The sequence below is a fragment of the Polyodon spathula genome, chromosome 39 (genome assembly GCF_017654505.1).
Source record: "Polyodon spathula isolate WHYD16114869_AA chromosome 39, ASM1765450v1, whole genome shotgun sequence".
Lineage (NCBI taxonomy): Eukaryota > Metazoa > Chordata > Actinopteri > Acipenseriformes > Polyodontidae > Polyodon > Polyodon spathula.
Genome location: NC_054572.1, coordinates 2,554,449 through 2,575,342, shown reverse-complemented (window position 1 = coordinate 2,575,342; position 20,894 = coordinate 2,554,449). Strand labels below are relative to the sequence as shown.

General features: G+C 44.0%; 1 protein-coding gene across 2 annotated transcripts; it reads left to right on the top strand.

Annotated features, from left to right (window-relative positions):
* The first annotated feature begins 214 nt into the window (after positions 1 to 214).
* On the top strand, positions 215 to 20,379 carry LOC121304628 (tyrosine-protein phosphatase non-receptor type 7-like). 2 transcript variants are annotated; one of them, XM_041235865.1, is made up of 10 exons: positions 215 to 480; positions 7,907 to 8,008; positions 14,389 to 14,572; positions 14,858 to 14,942; positions 15,197 to 15,270; positions 15,440 to 15,577; positions 15,988 to 16,098; positions 16,333 to 16,490; positions 18,362 to 18,475; positions 18,744 to 20,379. In XM_041235865.1, the coding sequence occupies exons 1-10, from the start codon at positions 407 to 409 to the stop codon at positions 18,844 to 18,846; spliced, it is 1,143 nt and encodes a 380-aa protein (XP_041091799.1). In that variant the 5' UTR covers positions 215 to 406; the 3' UTR covers positions 18,847 to 20,379. The 2 variants fall into 2 exon arrangements, with proteins under 2 accessions (XP_041091799.1, XP_041091800.1); XM_041235866.1 differs by lacking the exon at positions 215 to 480 and adding an exon at positions 12,344 to 12,590 and having other exon boundaries at positions 7,920 to 8,008; positions 18,744 to 20,378.
* The last annotated feature ends 515 nt before the right edge of the window (positions 20,380 to 20,894 follow it).

Here is a 20,894-nt window from a genome sequence, read left to right as displayed (position 1 = left end):
AAACATGTGAATGATAAATAAAAAGTAACGTTGCAACGGAAAACGCGTACCGCCCAATATATATATATTTTTATCGCGAAAGAAACAAAATAATTATAGTGCCAAAAACAAATGTTTTTTTTTTTTTTTTTTTTTTTTTATGTGTGTATGTAGGTTTATTAGGTGTAATTAGAGACGAAACAAAATAGTTATGTGCGTGTTTTTGTCCTGTTTTCATGCATACTCGCTAGTTATACTCTGTAACGTCATTTCGCGTTCTTCAGCCTGACAGAGATCGCCCCATGTCGTTTCAGGCGGCCGTGTCTGCGACTCCCTGTACCTGGTGGTCTGTGACGAGCCGCTCTGTGCAGAGGGCGCGGTCCTGGGACTCGTCCTGTCGCAGATTGGAGACCGGCTGGACTGGCGTATGGGGGAGGCACAGCAGGCTCGGCGAGATGGACCCAGGCTGCGGGGCTCCACCATCGTTCGCGCTGCCTACAGGTCAGCGGATAATCATTAAATGTTCTGTTGACTTTCTAACGAGTCTGATACTGTTCAAATCTCATTATGTTAGCATTATTTGAAATCTATTCCAAACATAAATATACCAGGGTACCCCTTTCCAATGCTGCAAATGCATATATTATGCATCTTGTATTATAACTTTCCCTTTGTTGTGTTGCAGGCTGCTCTGAGGTTGCTGAATACTGCAGCGTGTGGAGTTTGTTTTTCACAGTGTAAATACAGTATATACAGTATGAACCTGCACACAATTTACTTTAAAATAGAATTTACTTTAAAAAACCTCTTCAGTTTTCATCAGCATTAAAATATTTTTATTTTTAAAATTTGCAACCGGGAGATGCATCTTCTATATAAAACACAACGCATGTCAGAGATGCCGCTTGCATAACACATCATCATTATTCAGCCCTTACTCAGGTTTGTGCTGCATATGAAACGGGTTGGTTATATTCTCTCCTCTAAATCTGTGTACCTGCAATGCAGTTCAAAAATGAAGTTTATGTTGTATTTTAAGAAAATAAAGAGGCTCAGTCTGCCAGTCTTGGAGTGGATCTGCTTCTGTTTTGGTCTGCTTCCACTGCTCAAACCACATAGCCCAGTGAAGCATTGCAGTGCATGGGACTATTGGAGTGGAGTTCCTTTTCTAGCCACTAGATGGCACTGTACCTCTGTGTTTTGTCACAGGACCTTGGCAGGCTGTGCTCTTCTAATGGCTGTGCTGTCGGGCTTCGTCAGAGTAATACACGGCAGTGATACTGGCATCTGAAAGGAACTGCACTTCTCTTAACAGCACCTTTACAGCTTGATCATTGTTTCCCACCGGTGCTTATATTTTGCATGTATTCTTTTAAACAATTGAATGTATTTGTTTATTTTATTTGTCAGGGACAACATGCAGTTCTAACATTGATGGCGTGTTAACATCGTATAAGATGCACTGTGTACTAGATTCAGCCAAATGCATCATTTCCATACAAAAAACAGTGAGATAGAGGTACATTACACTGGGTATATACAGTGAGATAGAGGGTGTACATTACACTGGCTATATACAGTGAGATAGAGGTACATTACACTGGCTATATACAGTGAGATAGAGGTACATTACACTGGGTATATACAGTGAGATAGAGGTACATTACACTGGGTATATACAGTGAGATAGAGGGTGTACATTACACTGGGTATATACAGTGAGATAGAGGTACATTACACTGGGTATATACAGTGAGATAGAGGTACATTACACTGGGTATATACAGTGAGATAGAGGTACATTACACTGGGTATATACAGTGAGATAGAGGTACATTACACTGGGTATATACAGTGAGATAGAGGTACATTACACTGGGTATATACAGTGAGATAGAGGGTGTACATTACACTGGGTATATACAGTGAGATAGAGGTACATTACACTGGCTATATACAGTGAGATAGAGGGTGTACATTACACTGGGTATAGACAGTGAGATAGAGGTACATTACACTGGGTATATACTGTGAGATAGAGGTACATTACACTGGGTATATACAGTGAGATAGTGGGTGTACATTACACTGGGTATATACAGTGAGATAGAGGGTCTATGACACGTACATTACACTGGGTATATGCCAGCAGCAAGACTCTGATCCAATTGCATTGAGGCTTGTGAAACTGCATGTCTATATACTGGGTGTATATGAAGCCTTCTTCACAATGCTGTAACCCAGGAGTGATGTAAAGTCTGTTTCTACAGTATTAATAAAGCACAGTTTCACAGATACTCATGACACAACACCGCTGTCTAGAACAGTGTCACAGGCAGCAAGCTGTTTAAACACTTTCTTCTCAATAACCCTTAGGGTCCCAGTTATGTTCGCCTGGTTATTTTACTGGTGTTAGATTTGTGGCTGTAACGCTTTATAAAGGATACAGGTACATGTCATACATGAAATGAATGTGCACACACTAGGCTTTCAGAAAACAAGAAGTGAAATAGTTTGAGACTCACCCTGCTCAATACAGATAACAAAAACCACAGACAAAGAGAGACACTTTTTACAAAAAAACATTTATCGCTTGTAAAATTTCTTTTAGCGTGGCCACCTGACATCTGACAGTGTACAATGAAACTTCAACCTGTAGGGAACATGGAAAAACAAACTGAGCAAATTGCATAATAAATACAGGAATTAGGGCAGCACGGTGTCGTGGTGGTTAGCGCTGCTGCCTCACAGCTCCAGGGTCCTGGGTCCGCTCTCAGGGGTCTGTCTGTGTGGAGTTTGTATGTTCTCCTCGTGTTCTCGTGGGTTTTCTCTGGGTACTCCGGTTTCCTCCCACAGTCCAAAGACATGCTGGCTAAGTGGATTGGCCTCTCTAAATTGCCCCTTAGCTGCCCTGCGATGGACTGGCATCCCGTCCAGGGTGTAGTCCCGCCTTGCGCCCCTATGTCTGCCAGGTTTGGCTCTGGCTCACCACAACCCTCTATAGGATTATGCAGTTACAGATGATGGATGGAATAAAGGAATTATGGCCATATTGAGAAATGTGTTAAAGAAAAAAAAAACACATTCAAATGATTCGTCCCAGGCTCAGTATTCACTGTGAATGACCAGTCAGGTGGTGACCATGGAAACCTAATTCTAACAGCTCTTCTCTTGTACATCTGATCCGCAGAAACAAAAAACAAATATGTATGTATTTGTAAATAGGTCCTTGTGCCTTTGATGTCGCCTCTCTGAGGTTTACGATGCTTACCTATGCTTTACCAGACCTCTCTGTGCTTTACAATGTTTCCCTATGCTTTACCATATCTCTCTGTGCTTTACAATGCTTTCCTATGCTTTACCATACCTCTCTGTGCTTTACAATGCTTCCCTTTACTTTATCAGACCTCTCTGTGCTTTGCAATGCTTCCCTGTGCTTTACCAGACTTCTCTGTGCTTTACAATGCTTCCCTATGCTTTACCAGACCTCTCTATGCTTTACAATGCTTCCCTTTACTTTATCAGACCTCTCTGTGCTTTACAATGCTTCCCTATGCTTTACCAGACTCTTTGCTTTACAATGCTTCCCTATGCTTTACCAGACCTCTCTGTGCTTTACAATGCTTCCCCTTGCTTTGTCATACCTTTCTGTGCTTTACAATGCTTCCCCTTGCTTTGTCATACCTTTCTGTGCTTTACAATGCTTCCCTATGCTTTACCAGACCTCTCTGCTTCACCATGCTTTCACTGTGCTTTATTACACTGTGCTGCTATGCTTTTACTGTGGTGATCTTTTCTAAGTGGTGGGTGGGTTTACACAGTATCAATATGACACATGGCTTGTAAACAGGATGTAGTTGGGGTTTTCTGTGGGAAGGGTCAGAAGTTATTGGAAAATATATTCATCTATGTAACAAGTGACGCAGGTGCCAAGCACAAGCTAAAATGATCAATTACAAAGCATTCAAAAAAGATATATTTTTAATTCAAATAACATCAGTTACTGGTACTTAGGAATAAGGTGGGAGTACATTAAAAAAGCAAAAATAAATGAAGTACAAATAGTCACTGATCGTGTCTACATTGTTATGGCTTCTAATTGTGGCTCTGTTTTCATATTTTGCCCAATAAACTTTTTTTTCTCCACTGGGCATGAACACCTCTGTGGCAGCGTGGCACAGAAAGCCAGTGCGGCACTCAGAGGAGGTTCATTACCATTGCTCCTGGAAGGGTAGCATTGCAGGAAACTGAGAGTGAATCGTATTTATAGCCCTGAAACCTCAATAGAAAGCTGGTAGTGTAGAACCAGTCTGGAGAAGTCATTGGGATCACCAGGAGTAGGACAGACAGACAGACAGACAGACACGCTCAGCCTGTAAACATGTGGCAAGCATGTTAAACTGTACATTCACTGCGGTGAGCTTTGGGTAAAGGCTGTGTTTGAGATGTTACTGTCATTGGCCGCTTCTCATTCTGCTTACTCATTGCCCCTTCCCCTTCTCCCTCACATCCTGCCTCTCTTACCGTTACATATTTGTTCTTCTTTTTTAAGCGCACCTTTCTGTCTCTGCTTCCGTTTTCAACACCCCGGGATAGAAAAAAAAAGAACACAAGGACCAGAGGCTCAATAAATAAACAGGAAACCAGTGCTCCAGCACGAAGCAGGGCTTCTGTGCAGCACCTCCACCACACTGCCCACCAGCCTCAATCAGGGAGCATTTATTCAACCTGTTCCCTCTTCAAATCACCAGACAGCAATCAAATGCAGGATCCTTTCCTGGATTTACTGGCTACTAAGAGCTGGTGACCAGTGGTTTTCCAAACTTTCAGTAACACGTTTCTACAGTGCGTCCCTTATAAAAGCATAGCAAAGTGTAATAGAGCATAGTGAAAGCATGATAAAGCATGGTCTGGGGTAAATAGCTTTCCTGTGAATTCTAGAGGTATGGTAAATGCAATGGGAAGGGCTTGTGAAGATCACTGTGCAGCTATACCATGATGCAGTTTTAGAAGGGATATGCCTACCCTCTGACATTAAAGATTGACCTGTATGACCTTGCCCTTGTTTTCAGTGATTCACAGCGTTTCAAAGAAACCCGTCGATCGCAGCTTTTTCAGCATCGCAGAGCAAGCCAGTGTGTTGACTTTTATCGCTGTTATTAGCAGGAAGTGAAATTCACCCAGACAGGAAGTGTGCCTTTTCGCGGTTGCAAACCCATCACTTCCATCGCCAAGCCGCCCCCGTAGCAACATCCTGAGTGCATGACCCGCAGGAGCGCAATCTCACTGCGATAGGACTGCGGTTTACAAACTTGCATGCTAATGGAAAAATAAAGAGAGATCACAGAGATCCAGGCAGCAATCACATCCGAACACACAGCCCGCCTGCAGCCCCCAAGTACATACAACAAAACAAGCAACTGATGGAATCATTAATGAAGACATTGAGGTGAAAGCTTTGCAGCCACTATCGAGAACGAAAGAAAGAAAGAAAGAAAGAAAGAAAGAAAGAAAGAAAGACACTTCATGGAAGAAACCACTGGGGGTTCTATGCCGGGCCTCACTGTCATAATCGATGTTTGATTCTTACGAAGTTTAATTATTAAATGCACTCTAGCTGTATCCAAACTCCATCTAAAATATCTGCAAGGCAGTTAAATGAACAAACTGATTTTGTGTGCATGCAAACCTGGAGCCACGGGATCTCCAGGGTCTGCATTCATTGTATGCACATGCAAAAATGTAAGCTTGACACCCAAGTGCCTGCCCCAGATTCTGATACCCTCTGTGCTAAAGCAAGATTCCTGAGCAAGATTCCTCACAATAGAGTGAGTGCTTCTCTAGGTAGATGCTGACCTGTGAAGGGTGACATACACACATGCATACAGCCACAATCTCCCTTTGCGGTGTTAAAAGCTGTTGGGGGATGCCGAGGGCTGGTTGCTGGAGTATGGGGTTGCATTGAGAAGCACACAGCTAACTGTGCGTGTGCCACTCCAATGAAGCTCTTCAGTCTCCCGGGCTGTCAACAAACAGCACTTCATTCATCCCATATGGAAGCAAAGCAATATTCGTTTTTCAACTGCAAAGCTAATAACGAAAAACAAGCTAATTAACATTTTAGATAAGCTAATCCATTTTGATGTTGGTGTTGTTTTTAATAGGGGGTTGGGGATTTGCTTTATTTCTTAGCGCGTTGCTGTAGAAGAAATTAGAAATGCAAACACTCACTCACACACACGCACACACACGCACACACACACACACACACACACACACACACACACACACACACACACACACACACACACACACACACACACACACACACACACACACTTTAACTGTCTCTGTGACGTGCCTTCTGTGGGGTATCGAAAAAAAAAAAGTGTCTTTGTAAAACGTTATTATTAAAAAGTATGTAGTTCGTGATTCCGGGTCGTGTCACTCGCTCCACACTCCACCAGGGGGGACCACGCACAAAACAGGGGACAACGTCGACAAGTCGAACAGGGTAGGGGAAGCAGAGCGGAACATTGCAGCACTACGTGAAAGTTTAAAAATGCATTTCAGTAACATGTTTTCTGTTCATTAGCAATTCCTCATAATATTGGCTGTGATAATCGGCAAGATTTCAGTTCAGCATGTCATGTGTAGGATATAAGAGATGTCATGTGGGGCAGTTTTGGCGACACAGCTGTGAAGTGAAGCATCTGGCTGCTGAAACAGTGCGAAATGTATTTACTTAGGAAATCAGTCTAAAGAAGTTACAGAAAACCTTGTTACTTTATAACTGCCCTAGGGATTTCTTCCCCTGTTGTTTCTGGTTTTGTTTTGCTTCCCTGAACTGCAGCAAAGCTGATATAAATCATAAATAACCGCCTGCTGCTGCATGTCACTGGTGTCAAGAAGGAAAGCAGCTTGCCTGCCTGTAGCTGAAACTGTTACGGGAATGTAAATGGACTGCAGCTGAACTGAACGTGACTTTGTGGGAGAGTGCAGCTCTAACTATCGCCCTGATCGGTGTGTGTCTCTAAATGATCAACTTCAGTCACACAGTCTGCCAAACGATCAGCTCCAGCGAGTGTTAAATCACAGGACTAAATCTGGCGGGCCCACGTCTCATTGCCTTTTGCTCTCCCCACTGGTATTTCCTCGAGAATGTTGATTAGCTGGAACACTGATTGTTTTTTTTTTATTTCCGTGCAGCGCTGCTAATTCCAGCAGAGCTACGGGGGAATGAAATGAACTTCTCTCCCGCTGGCCCGCTCCGCACACAGAGCTCTGTATCCACTGCTTTATACAGCCGGCCAGGAAGGGCTGCCTTCTCTCCAGCAGGCCACCTGCGACCTGGGATTGTTTATTACTCTGAGTAGACTGTCTCTGCCCTTTGCACAACACCTCTATGGGCTGTACGGTGCTTGCCTAGGGTTACCTTGTCTTTATCAGACTTTGCTTGCACTATTACAGATGTTATCTTAGTTTTACAACATTTAAAGTGACCCCTCCCCTGTGTATGTTCAGTGTGATTTTTTTTTTTATATTGTTTTATTCCACAACCCAAAATGAAAGTAAAAACAAAGTAGTTGTATGGTATAAAGTTTGAATCTAGTGCACGGTGGCACTGTACAGGCTTGCTGGACTAACTCTCAGGACCCTTCCCTGGGTGCCCCCTCCCTGGTGAAGGTGCTGGTCTCTGGGTAGCTGCTGAGCTGATCCCCTTGTTTCAGTGGGATTGCTCAGGGAGTAGCAGTGCAGAGCTGGCTAGCGATACTGTGGTGTACGTGGGCTGGTGCGTGCGTGGGTGGAAAGGGGAGGAAGCAGCTGAGAGGCAAACCAGAAGAGCCTCTCATCAGATCTGCAGCTTCCTGAACATTAACAGCATACTGCTCTTTTTTTTTTTATTATTTATTGCAAACATATTTAGCTACAAAACACGTCACTGGTTTCCAAGGCAGGCTGGAAAGACCCCACACTCGAGGAGCACAAAGCAAGCATGGACAGGAGCCCCCTTCACACCAACCCTTAGGTGAGTCTGGAGCTCAGAGGCGCAGTCAGTTGGGCTCCGTGCTGCACAGGGGGAGTCTTGGTGCTTAGCCTGCTAGCCTTAGCTTTGTCAGTTCAACCAACTCTTTGTTGAGAAAACAGGTAAAGCGACCATACATTATTGTTCTTGCATTTTGGTATTCAAAAAAATTGCTATACAGATTGTTGTAACTTTTGTATCTGACTTGAGTGCAATTCTTTTGCTTTTTGTAAACTATGTGAAGTACTTTGTGTGTGTGTGTGTGTGTGTGTGTCAGTGTGTGTGTATAAATTAAAAGCAGGGTTTTATCTGACAGATGAGCACAATGTCCTGAGAATGGATGGTGCTGTTAGCCTGTGTTTTTCTCCTTGTTCTGAGAGTTGAAGTGGTCTCTGCTCGAGTCCAGGTTTGTGAATCTCGCTGCCCATGTATCAGGATGAGGTAGCCGTGGTTCTCTGCATTAGTAAATGGATCGGATGTGTTTTCATCTGTAGCTGTTTTAGCTAGAGGATTCTATTCTGTCAAATGCTTTTTTGCACTCAGTGAAATGGCAACTGTGGGCTCCAGGCTGTCTCTGCTGGACAACATTTTGCCTTTAAGAAAACTGACTTGATTCAGATGATTTATTTTACCAATTACAGTTTGAAGCTGAATTGCTAAGATATGTGATCCTATTTGAAAGTCACATTGCAAAGTGAAATAAGCCTGTGCTGTTTCAATCCCAAAGGGTCGTTGTCAGGTCTTGGTATTAGGGGGACTTTTATCAAACACATTAACTCTGGAAGATGTTTAGTTTGAAGAGCATATTTATATCTATCCAACAATAACATTCTATAGAAAAAAACATCTTCTACAGGTGATCTGCTAAGTTAAATGGTAAGAGAATTAATTGAGCTTCATTTCTCATTAAGGATTCCTATATATATATATATATATTTATATATATATATATATATTATATATATATATATATATATATATTATATTGTAGTGTTTGCTCCAGGACTTACAGACTGAGGGTCAGTGTGGCCCCCTCTCAAAATTTTTGGGCGGGGCATTTCCTTCAGTGAGGGGGTATATAAGTTTGATTCAGAACCAACCACCATTTCTCATTTCTGTTTGTTTTAAATATGCCAACATAGTTTACTGGCCTTTTGTTTCTGAAGAACAAAAAATACAACCATAAAGCTGTAAATACCACCAAAGTGTCTCTACAATACTCACTGTCACTTTTGGGGATAATATTGGGAAATGTGTCACAGTGATGTATACTCAGTGGTGTATCACTGAGTAAAGGATATTCATTGTACCAAATCACTTTAGAACAGAGGTTTTTAATCTTTTTAAGCTGCGTACCCCTTTCCAAAAAATGTAGTCCACCGCATATATATATATACAGTCCAACTGTATATACTGTATATATACACAGTACTGTGCAAAAGTTTTAGGTAGGTGTGAAAAAATGTTGTAAAGTAAGAATGCTTTCTAAAATAGACATGCTAATAGTTTATATTTATCAATTAACAAAATTCAAAGTGACTGAACAGAAAAAAAATCTACATCAAATCAATATTTGGTGTGACCACCCTTTGCCTTCAAAACTGCATCAATTCTTCTAGGTACACTTGCACACAGTTTTTGAAGGAACTCGGCAGGTAGGTTGGCCCAAACATCTTGGAGAACTAACCACAGTTCTTCTGTGGATTTAGGAAGCCTCAGTTGCTTCTCTCTCTTCATATAATCCCAGACAGACTCGATGATGTTGAGATCAGGGCTCTGTGGGAGCCATACCATCACTTCCAGGACTCCTTGTTCTTCTTTACGCTGAAGATAGTTCTTATTGACTTTTGCTGTATGTTTGGGGTCGTTGTCATGCTGCAGAATAAATTTGGGGCCAATCAGGCATCTGATGGTATTGCATGATGGATAAGTATCTGCCTGTACTTCTCAGCATTGAGGAGACCATTAACTCTGACCAAATCCCCAACTCCATGTGCTTCTTCAAAAGAAGAAGGAAACCCCTGTCTGCCTTGAAATTTCTGCCTGGGAGAGATCTTGCTGATGCAGTATAACTACCTTGTGTCTTGTTGCTGTGCTCAGTCTTGCCAAGGTGTATGACTTTTGACAGTAAACTGTCTTCAGCAACCTCACTTTGTTAGCTGAGTTTGGCTGTTCCTCACCCAGTTTTATTCCTCCTACACAGCTGTTTCTGTTTCAGTTAATGATTGTGTTTCAACCTACATATTGAATTGATGATCATTAGCACCTGTTTGGTATAATTGTTTAATCATACACCTGACTATATGCCTACAAAATCCCTGACTTTGTGCAAGTGTACCTAGAAGAACTGATGCTGTTTTGAAGGCAAAGGGTGGTCACACCAAATATGGATTTGATTTAGATTTTTCTGTTCACTCACTTTGCATTTAGCTAATTGATAAATATAATCTATTAACATGTCTATTTTTGAAAGCATTCTTACTTTACAGCATTTTTTCACACCTGCCTAAAACTTTTGCACAGTACTGTATATATATATATATATATATATATATATATATATATATATATATATATATATATATATATATATAATATATAGATAGATAGATAGATAGATAGATAGATATATAGATAGATAGTATAGTAGATCTATCTATATAACTACTTGTCAAAAGAGGAAAACATCATCAGTAGTAGAGGACGGGGCTTTTGTGAAATTTGACTCATGTAGTTCAGGATCCTGGCTGACAAAGTGATGAGAAGAGGATCAGACTGCCCTGAATTGCTACTGCTATCAGACTAGAGGAAGTATGCTGGCACATACAGTCTTCAGGTTTACATCATACAGAGCTGTCATTTTTGCATTATCTCCAGTCCCCTAACAGGGCAATAGAAATAAGATTGTAATATTGTGTACCCTGCATGTGCGATTCTGTTTCCTGCATTCATTCATTTACTTGATTGTTTTTACTTTATTTGTGATTCAGCAGCCACTCAGCTTCCTGCTCTCTGATACACAGTTACTGTGAGGCGGCTTGATCAACAGAAAGCATTGGGGTGACAGTAAATGCAGCACCACACTATATATATATATATATATATATATGCACCTTTACCCATTCACTAGCACACAGGAGCCCTTAGGAAGCAGGGTTTGAAACACCCCTGAATGTTTAATAAGAACATCCGCTTGTATTCTACGGCAGTGGTCAAAACCAGATAGTGTCCAATCAAAGGAACCTGCCCGAGTCCATTGCATTAGAACTGTTGAAGTCCGGTTGAAACATGCAGCAGGCGTTGGTGATTCCTGTTTTACTATTGGCCAATTCTGTGTCAGAGAGCTGCGGAGGTATTCTGTGCGTGTCTGTGCAATTCTGTGTCAGAGAGCTGCGGAGGTATCTGTGCGTGTCTGTGCAATTCTGTGTCAGAGAGCTGCGGAGGTATTCTGTGCGTGTCTGTGCAATTCTGTGTCAGAGAGCTGCGGAGGTATTCTGTGCGTGTCTGTGCAATTCTGTGTCAGAGAGCTGCGGAGGTATTCTGTGCGTGTCTGTGCAATTCTGTGTCAGAGAGCTGCGGAGGTATTCTGTGCGTGTCTGTGCAATTCTGTGTCAGAGAGCTGCGGAGGTATTCTGTGCATGTATATTCCTGTTATTCTGTCAACCTGGTGTGATTGCATTCCAACCACATCTCGCTACCCATACCTGAACCCACAGCCGGGACAGCGCAGCTGGAATAATGCACACAGTGTGCAGGTATACCATCGGCTCTTGGTGCCTTTTCACAGGTGAGTGTCATTGCCTGGCTTGCTCTCTGTATTAAATGCTTGAGATAGTGATGCTTACTCTGTACTGTACACACTAAGCTAGCTCTGCTGCTCACAGCTGGCTGCCTCATGCTTTAAAGGTTGCTAGACTGCATCCAGAAGCCGCTATGCTGAACTTCCTTAGTTGCTGCTGTTTATTAAGTGAGAGGGGTTCCGTGTAGTGTGGTTGGTGTGAAGATTTCTGCAAGCTCTTGTAGGTGTGTGTCATTTTGAGATTCAGAAACAGGCTTGGCTATAACGGAAAGTGGGTTTGTTGTTGAAAGTTTCATTTTTTTTTTTGTTTTACACAACTTCAGTTTCTTGGAATTGGCCGACCGGAAGTGAATCAGTCAAATGAGAAGTGGGTGTGCTCACAATCAGGGTCCTACACCCCTCCGGTCCCTGTTTGGATACTGTCGAGAAAGCCAACAATAAATAAACAAACAAATAAATAAATAAATAAAATGCCAATTAAAGTTTTGTGTATTTCTTAAATTAGAAAAACTTTGAAAACGTTTCTGTTTCGTTTCCAGTCCTCTCTCGTCCAGACAGAGTTGTGCCGAGTTGCCGCGCTGCAGTAGGCTTGACAGTGGAGGTGTCCGGTGAGGTTGGCTTTCCCTGAGGTGGCCTCTGTGGGTGTGGACACAAGCACAGTATGGTCCAGCACTGCCCTACCTGCCTCCCGCTCCACCCCATCGACTCTCCGCTCAGCTCTGTCGCCATGGCGCACACGACTCCACAGCCACCAGCCACCAGGAAACAGGGCCGCCTGCAGGAACGGTAAGACCAGGCCAGCTGCTCTCACAACACAGCCAGATTCAAAGGGGCTGACGCACAGCTGAAGCCACGACTGCCATGCTTAGAAAAGCATGCCATGTTATCTCAAATTTGCAGAATCATGTTGCAGTTAGCCATGCTTGTAGCATGATAACCACAGCTGTTAACAGTGCTTCATCATGCATATCTTCGGTTTATCTTGCATGATTTCACCATATGTTTTACTACACCATGCTGTTCTCTCACCTTAGTTTACAATACCACGGTGATCATCCAAGTAGAACTCTCATGAGGATTACATTTGAATTACACTGCCGCCGTACCTACAGCACATTAGGTTGAGGGTGATAAATGCTCAGGGCTCCGATCAATTTGAACTGGTGACATGAGCCAGACCCCAGACTCCCCATAGGGGGGAGAGGCAGGAGAGGCCAGCGAACGAGCCTGCGCTGTGTCTGACTGTCTGTCTGTCTGTGACACAATGAACTCTGCAGAAGGTGGGATGAATGCACCTGGACAAGCAGGGTGGGCAGACATAAAGAGCAGCCAGCCATTCCATTGGCACAAAACAGAAATCACTCTGATCTCAGTCAGCTGGGTAGCATGGGGAGGGATGCTCTGTGGGTCACTAGACTAATAGACGGTGTATTTCTATATATACATAAAGATGCATGGCTCTATTCTCACGGAGATAGCCCCACTCTGTGGCTAGCTGGCTCTCTGACTGGTTTTCTCACAGCTGCTCGTGGGTTAGTAACAGGAGCTGGTTTTACAGAGGCAATCCGTACCCTTATTGGAATTGACCATGATAAATCTGCAAGGTAATTGCACAGCGGGTGATTGCGTTATTATCTTCGTAATCGACAGTCGGCTTTGTGGGGTGTTAATTAGCCTTCCAGGGGAATAATAGCACCCAGTTCTAGTTGAAATAATCCAATGGAAATTGGGGGGGGGGGGGGGGGGGGGGTCCTTTTGCCTGTTGGTTTGAAATGGAGGTGGGGCGGTTCCTTTGCCTGCTGATTGGTTTGAAATGGAGGTGGGGCGGTTCCTTTGCCTGTTGATTGGTTTGAAATGGAGGTGGGGCGGTTCCTTTGCCTGTTAATTGGTTTGAAATGGAGGTGGGGCGGTTCCTTTGCCTGTTGATTGGTTTGAAATGGAGGTGGGGCGGTTCCTTTGCCTGTTGATTGGTTTGAAATGGAGGTGGGGCGGTTCCTTTGCCTGTTGATTGGTTTGAAATGGAGGTGGGGCGGTTCCTTTGCCTGTTGATTGGTTTGAAATGGAGGTGGGGCGGTTCCTTTGCCTGTTGATTGGTTTGAAATGGAGGTGGGGCGGTTCCTTTGCCTGTTGATTGGTTTGAAATGGAGGTGGGGCGGTTCCTTTGCCTGTTGATTGGTTTGAAATGGAGGTGGGGCGGTTCCTTTGCCTGTTGATTGGTTTGAAATGGAGGTGGGGCGGTTCCTTTGCCTGTTGATTGGTTTGAAATGGAGGTGGGGCGGTTCCTTTGCCTGTTGATTGGTTTGAAATGGAGGTGGGGCGGTTCCTTTGCCTGTTGATTGGTTTGAAATGGAGGTGGGGTGGTTCCTTTGCCTGTTGATTGGTTGCCCGTTCAGCTGATTGCTTTTGGATTGTTGTAACACATCATGCTGCTGCTGTAAAAAGATCCCCTGCTTGCATCTTGATGTTTGTCTGCTAGGCTGGGTTTCTTCTAGTTTTGCCAGTAAGTGTATACCATGCTTTGACCCTGTCTCAGCCTTCCTGGCCCTGGTGCCTGATCCTTGTGCCTCCTCCTCTTTGGTTTCAGGAGGGGCTCCAATGTGTCCCTGATGCTGGATGTGAGCTCCCTGGGAAACGTGGCGCCCATCTGCTCCATCTCCACGCCGCGCGAGATCACCCTGCACGTCCTGCGCAACAGAAGCCACCTGCTGTCAGGGGAGGAGTTGCAGGATGCTGCCCGGGACCCGCAGGAGCTGGCTGCAGAGTTCTCGGTACGGGGGATACTGTGTTAAAAACTAGACTGTTTCTTCAAGTGGCGCAGGTGTAATTCAGCTTAGGTATGCAGACTGATGTTGTTTGAAGGATGCACATATAAATATTAATAGGTACAAACTTTGCTCTTAATCTGCTTCATTGTTTGACAGTTTTTTGTGTATATATATATATTATATATATATATAATATTATATATATATATATATATATATTAAAACAACTGTTACTTCTTTTATAACGATATTGGAGATTTTAATGGAAATCTGTGTTGTCCTCTGTAGAAAATCCCATCCAATTTTGTAGACCAGGCTGAACTGGATATCCCTGGCCACGCCTTAAAGGACCGATACAAAACCATCTTACCCAGTAAGTACAAAACCAGTGAGGTGAGCACAATATAAAGAACTTAAATCAACCAGTCTGAAAATATTTGCAGTGGAGGATTTCAAACAATAAAAGCTCCATTTAATATATTGGGATTGAATATATTTGTGTTTAAGGTGGATCTCTACAGTTTTGTAATTTATGAAATTTTATGTATGTAGGATAGAGCATAAATAAGAATTGTAGCAGACCACCTTTAGTGCGGTTCACTGTAAGAAATTCCTCATTTTTTTCAGACCCCCAAACCCGAGTGTGTCTCCGGAAGAAGGGGCATGATGGTGATTCCTACATCAACGCTAACTATATCCAGGTAAGCATTCCCCCAACAAAGAGAAAGCACTGTTAATGCACAGTACAGAGCTTCTGTAATGAACTGCCTTCTCAATTCCTTTTCCTCTTGCCTCTGTCTCCCCCTATAGGCGTACAAAGTGAACTGCCTTCTCAATTCCTTTTCCTCTTGCCTCTGTCTCCCCCTATAGGAGTACAAAGGTACTGAGAAGAGGTTCATTGCCACCCAGGGGCCCATGGTCAACACAGTCTCTGATTTCTGGGAGATGGTGTGGCAGGAGGATTCCCCGATTATCATCATGATAACCAAACTGCAGGAGAAGAAAGAGGTACAGTACTGTGTGTCAAAGAGGGGTGCATCATTGTGGAGCAACAGCCAAGCAAATTCTCCCTTAAGAAGCACTGTGAACAGAGCTGGATGTGCTGTTTCTATTGGGAAGACATTCATAATGAAGAGCTGCTGTGTTGGGTTAAGAACAACTCCATTCCATTTCCAGTCTTTACAGTCAGTGGTGTCAGATTGCACAGATGGGTGGGTTTTCACAGTCCAGTTGGGTAGAAAAAAAACAGAACCAGTACGTTAAGTGGTTTACAAGACTACATTGAGGACTGAGTCAACGTTATGAGAGACAGCATGTTGATTTTTTTCTGCTACACAGGGTTTTAGTATCACTAAGTGCAGTAGATATAATGGGAACATATCCAGTTCCATCTCTGATTCATTCTCTGTCTTCTTCAGAAGTGTGTCCTCTACTGGCCAGAAGAGGAAGGGCAGTATGGCAGGTTCAGAGTTTCTGTGGACAGAGTCAGTGACTGTGATGGGTATACTATCCGAGAGCTGACTGTTAAGGTACGCACCGCAGAGTGAGTGAGGGGTCTGGGGGGGAGGCGACAATTTCCTATAGGAAAAAAAAGCTACAAACTCTGGTGAAAAAAACTGGTGTCCCGTTATCTTCATTTTTAAAAGAAACTAGAAAAATTATCGGGAAATTCTATCAGTTCCTCATTAGTGATGGTTCAAGGTGGTTCATAAATTCCTAGTCAACGATTCGTTTGTCACCCCCCCACCCCCCCCACCCCTCAGCTTGAAGAGGAAATCCGCCGTGTGAAACATTACTGGTACTCGTCCTGGCCAGACCACCAGACCCCCGCCTGCGCCACACCCCTGCTGCAGCTGGTCCAGGAGGTGGAGGAAAGCCGAAAGGGGATGCAAAGTCAAGGACCGGTCATCGTGCACTGCAGGTACCGTCCACACAGCCTCCAGCTCACTGCACACTGCACAACACACTTCTATAGAGTACCTTAGCACATCCTCCAGCCCACTGCACACTGCACAACACGCTTCTATAGAGTACCTTAACACAGCGGCCAGCCCCCTGCACTGCACAACACGCTTCTATAGAGTACCTTAACACATCCTCCAGCCCACTGCACACTGCACAACACGCTTCTATAGAGTACCTTAACACATCCGCCAGCCCACTGCACACTGCACAACACACTTCTATAGAGTACCTTAACACATCCTCCAGCCCACTGCACACTGCACAACACGCTTCTATAGAGTACCTTAACACATCCTCCAGACCACTGCACACTGCACAACACGCTTCTATAGAGTACCTTAACACATCCTCCAGCCCACTGCACACTGCACAACACGCTTCTATAGAGTACCTTAACACAGCGGCCAGCCCACTGCACACTGCACAACACGCTTCTATAGAGTACCTTAACACAGCGGCCAGCCCACTGCACACTGCACAACACGTTTCTATAGAGTACCTTAACACAGCGGCCAGCCCACTGCACACTGCACAACACGCTTCTATAGAGTACCTTAACACATCCTCCAGCCCACTGCACACTGCACAACACGCTTCTATAGAGTACCTTAACACATCCTCCAGCCCACTGCACACTGCACAACACGCTTCTATAGAGTACCTTAACACAGCGGCCAGCCCACTGCACACTGCACAACACGCTTCTATAGAGTACCTTAACACAGCGGCCAGCCCACTGCACACTGCACAACACGCTTCTATAGAGTACCTTAACACAGCCCCCAGCCCACTGCACACTGCACAACACGCTTCTATAGAGTACCTTAACACAGCGGCCAGCCCACTGCACACTGCACAACACGCTTCTATAGAGTACCTTAACACAGCGGCCAGCCCACTGCACACTGCACAACACGCTTCTATAGAGTACCTTAACACAGCGGCCAGCCCACTGCACACTGCACAACACGCTTCTATAGAGTACCTTAACACAGCGGCCAGCCCCCTGCACTGCACAACACGCTTCTATAGAGTGCCTTAACACAGCGGCCAGCCCACTGCACACTGCACAACACGCTTCTATAGAGTACCTTAACACAGCGGCCAGCCCCCTGCACTGCACAACACGCTTCTATAGAGTACCTTAACACAGCGGCCAGCCCACTGCACACTGCACAACACGCTTCTATAGAGTACCTTAACACAGCGGCCAGCCCCTTGCACTGCACACTGCACAACACGCTTCTATAGAGTACCTTAACACAGCCAAACTCCTGAGATCTTCTACTCAAGTTCACAAGTGGTCTAGGGTAGTCGTGAGATATACGTTAAGGTTTCGAATACACTGCAATGGCATCAGAAGAACACACACTGACACACACACACTGACACACACACACTTGTCCATATGTGCACCGCTGCTTTATAAAGAACAGTTGCTTTGAATCTTCAGCAGCCCAACACTTTAATATAGACTTCAGCCTCCAGACATTCCAGAAGACTTCCAGAATTCCAGAGAATTTGTTTCTCTCGATCACACCTGGAAGTGATACTTGGAAACCAGGCACTGCTTTTGGGATCTGAAAGGGTTGTAGGAAACTTACATCAAGATACAGTGAATCACAAACAAAGAATAATCTTAAATCCCACCCTTTTATGGCTAGAGGAAAGGCATGCCTGCAGCAGCAGTGAGTGGGTGGCAGGGTGGCAGGGTGGCAGAGTGGCATGGTGGCAGGGTGGCAGAGTGGCATGGTGGCAGGGTGGCAGAGTGGCACTGTGGCAGGGTAGCAGGGTGGCGCTCACACTCAGTGCCTTCTTGTGTTTCAGCGCTGGAATCGGGCGGACAGGTTGCTTCATCGCCACCAGTATGGGCTGCCAGCAGCTGAAGAGCAGCGGTGAGGTGGACGTGCTGGGGATCGTGTGCCAGCTGCGCATCGACAGGTCAGAACCAGGGGCTGCATTCTCAATGCCTTTACTCCAAAAACCACACCCAAAACAACTGAACTCATCACTCAAGATCGCCAAGCACAACTGTCTACATTTTGTAAAATTACTTTTTAAAAGAATAATAGGTAATTGGACACTACTAGAACAGGTCCCAATTCACAAAGCTATTTAAAGAGTGGTAGGGGAGGGGGTGCGTATTTGTATATTTGAGATGGAATGGCTGATCAGACTGACCCCTCTCACTCCCCCTCTCTCTTCACAGGGGTGGTATGATCCAGACCTCTGAGCAGTACCAGTTCCTCTACCTGGCGCTGGCCCAGTACAGCAGACAGCTTCGACAGGCCCTCCCAAAGCCTGAACAGTGAGGACCCTCCCCCTCAATCAACAGCACATGAATGTTTTACAGAATTTATAGAATCTCTATTTTTCCATTGAAGAAGATCTGATCTCTTTTAATACAGTAAATACGTGCGCCTGCCACTGGCCTTACAAACCTGTTCTTCAGGACACTATAAATTAGGTTTGATGTATATAATGTGAAATTCCACAGGAGATTTGCACATGTTTCCTGGTTTATTTTCTACGGGAATCTTAAAGGATTCACAGCCTTCTATGTAAGCCAGCGTGACGAGAAAGCACAGTGATGCTGCCGGAGAGCCACAAAAAAGACCTGTGACTAAAAAACTTTGTAGAGATCGGCAGAAAGAAAAGGGTTAAATTGCTATGGCAGCTATTAAAAACTCAATAGTTCTGAATTCAGAAACATCTTAAACTCAATGACCAACATTTCGAGAAGTCTTTCTCAGTGTCTTCAACAGAAACGTCTCTTCAAAAGAAAAGGTCTCTTCATCGAAACGTTTGTCATTGAAGGTATTACGTTTATTTTTGTATTTTTAAAGTTAACAGAAAAAAAGCCCTTTATTATTATTATTTTATATAAGTGCAATTGTTTATGCCTCTTGTTCCTGTCAAATATATTAAGACAGGCTTGATGGGTGGTACACTGCCACCTTTCAACAATAAGCGGTATTACATCATTGAGAAATTGAAAACAGAATTCTGGTCCTCCTGTTCCACTGCTATCTTGAGGTCCTGTACTTAAGCATAGTGTGATCTGGGTTTGAGTTGAGCTCTTCTCTCAGTCTGGATTAATACTTTGGCTTTTCTACATCTTTTTCTTCCTTTTTTATCACTTTCTACTAGAATTGTTCAAAGCAGGCAGTCGCTAAAATTTGAAACAGCGCTGTCAGCAACCGATAACAGTCATCAGTGTGCACATAGGTGTGTCCTGATGAGTAAGCTGTTGTTTTTATAATCATGCCTAGATGTCTCTTTGGTCTTTTAGGTATGCTTTCGAGAATTCGAGCAGATGTTTTCTGAGGTATTCTCTCTTTCTAAGTGTCATTGCAGAACAATGAGATTAAATTGACTTTGTAAAGCAGGGGAAGCACAGACTCTCCTAATTAATAAAAGAAGGTTCCTGCTGTATATGACCACGAGGTTCTTTAACCCTTTCCCTGGAACATTTCCTGCATCTAGTTGGTGTTGAATAAAGAACCACTGTGGACTGTTGGAGCACAGCAATACGTTGAACTATTAGGTGTTCCAGCACCCTTATTCTAGAACCCCTGGGGCCGAGATCGAAAGCCCAAAAGAACCATAGAGCTTTCAAGGAGAGAGATAAGCATCTGAGAGCCTCGCCCAGCTCACCGCGCACACACAAGCCCATAAGAGACACACCTGGCCAGCGGCATTCTTCTCTAGCGGTCTTCATTTAGAAAGGCTTCACACTGCTTTGTCCACTGAGGTCCTGGCAGCTGTGCCGGTGAGGGATTAATAAAACCATGCGTGTGATTGTTTTGTAGTTATCTAATAAAAGAGCTTTTTATTTAAGCAAGTGGGTGTTGTGGTGTTTCTTTTAGGGTCATGTGTGGTAAGGATGTTACTGCATGTCATGTTACTGAATCTTTGCATGTTGACGAGATAGCAGCCTTTGATCCATCGAGGTCACTTGTAGCTTCCTATCTTGAAACCAAGCCTGAGCCTTTGTGTATTGATGTATTGAAAAGTGTACAGAACACAGCTGTAAATAAAAGTAGGCTCACCAGATTATAAAATTACATCTAATAGCATCATCATTTTGAAAACTGAGCTGTACCATCCTTAGGTTCCCCATAGTAAAAGCCAAGCAATGTGTAATAAAGCACAGTGAAGGCATGGTATAGAGCAGGTAAAGCATTGTAAAGCACAGAGAGGTATGGTAAAGCACTTTAATGCAATTGCAAACCCTGGTGCGTTCTGTGATTGCCCTTGTCTGCTTGGGACGCTCATTCTGAAACAACGGGAGTGTTGCTCTTTCTCTGCTAGAGGCCGCTGTGATTTGAAGCGTCCACGTTAGATAACACGAGCATGC

Excerpts from the sequence above, each read along its gene's own strand:
- LOC121304628 (XM_041235865.1), top strand. The coding sequence starts at position 407 with ATGGGGGAGGCACAGCAGGCTCGGCGAGATGGACCCAGGCTGCGGGGC. Across the intron at positions 14,943-15,196 it reads ATACAAAACCATCTTACCCA|ACCCCCAAACCCGAGTGTGT; the intron begins GTAAGTACAAAA and ends CATTTTTTTCAG. Across the intron at positions 16,491-18,361 it reads CCGGTCATCGTGCACTGCAG|CGCTGGAATCGGGCGGACAG; the intron begins GTACCGTCCACA and ends CTTGTGTTTCAG.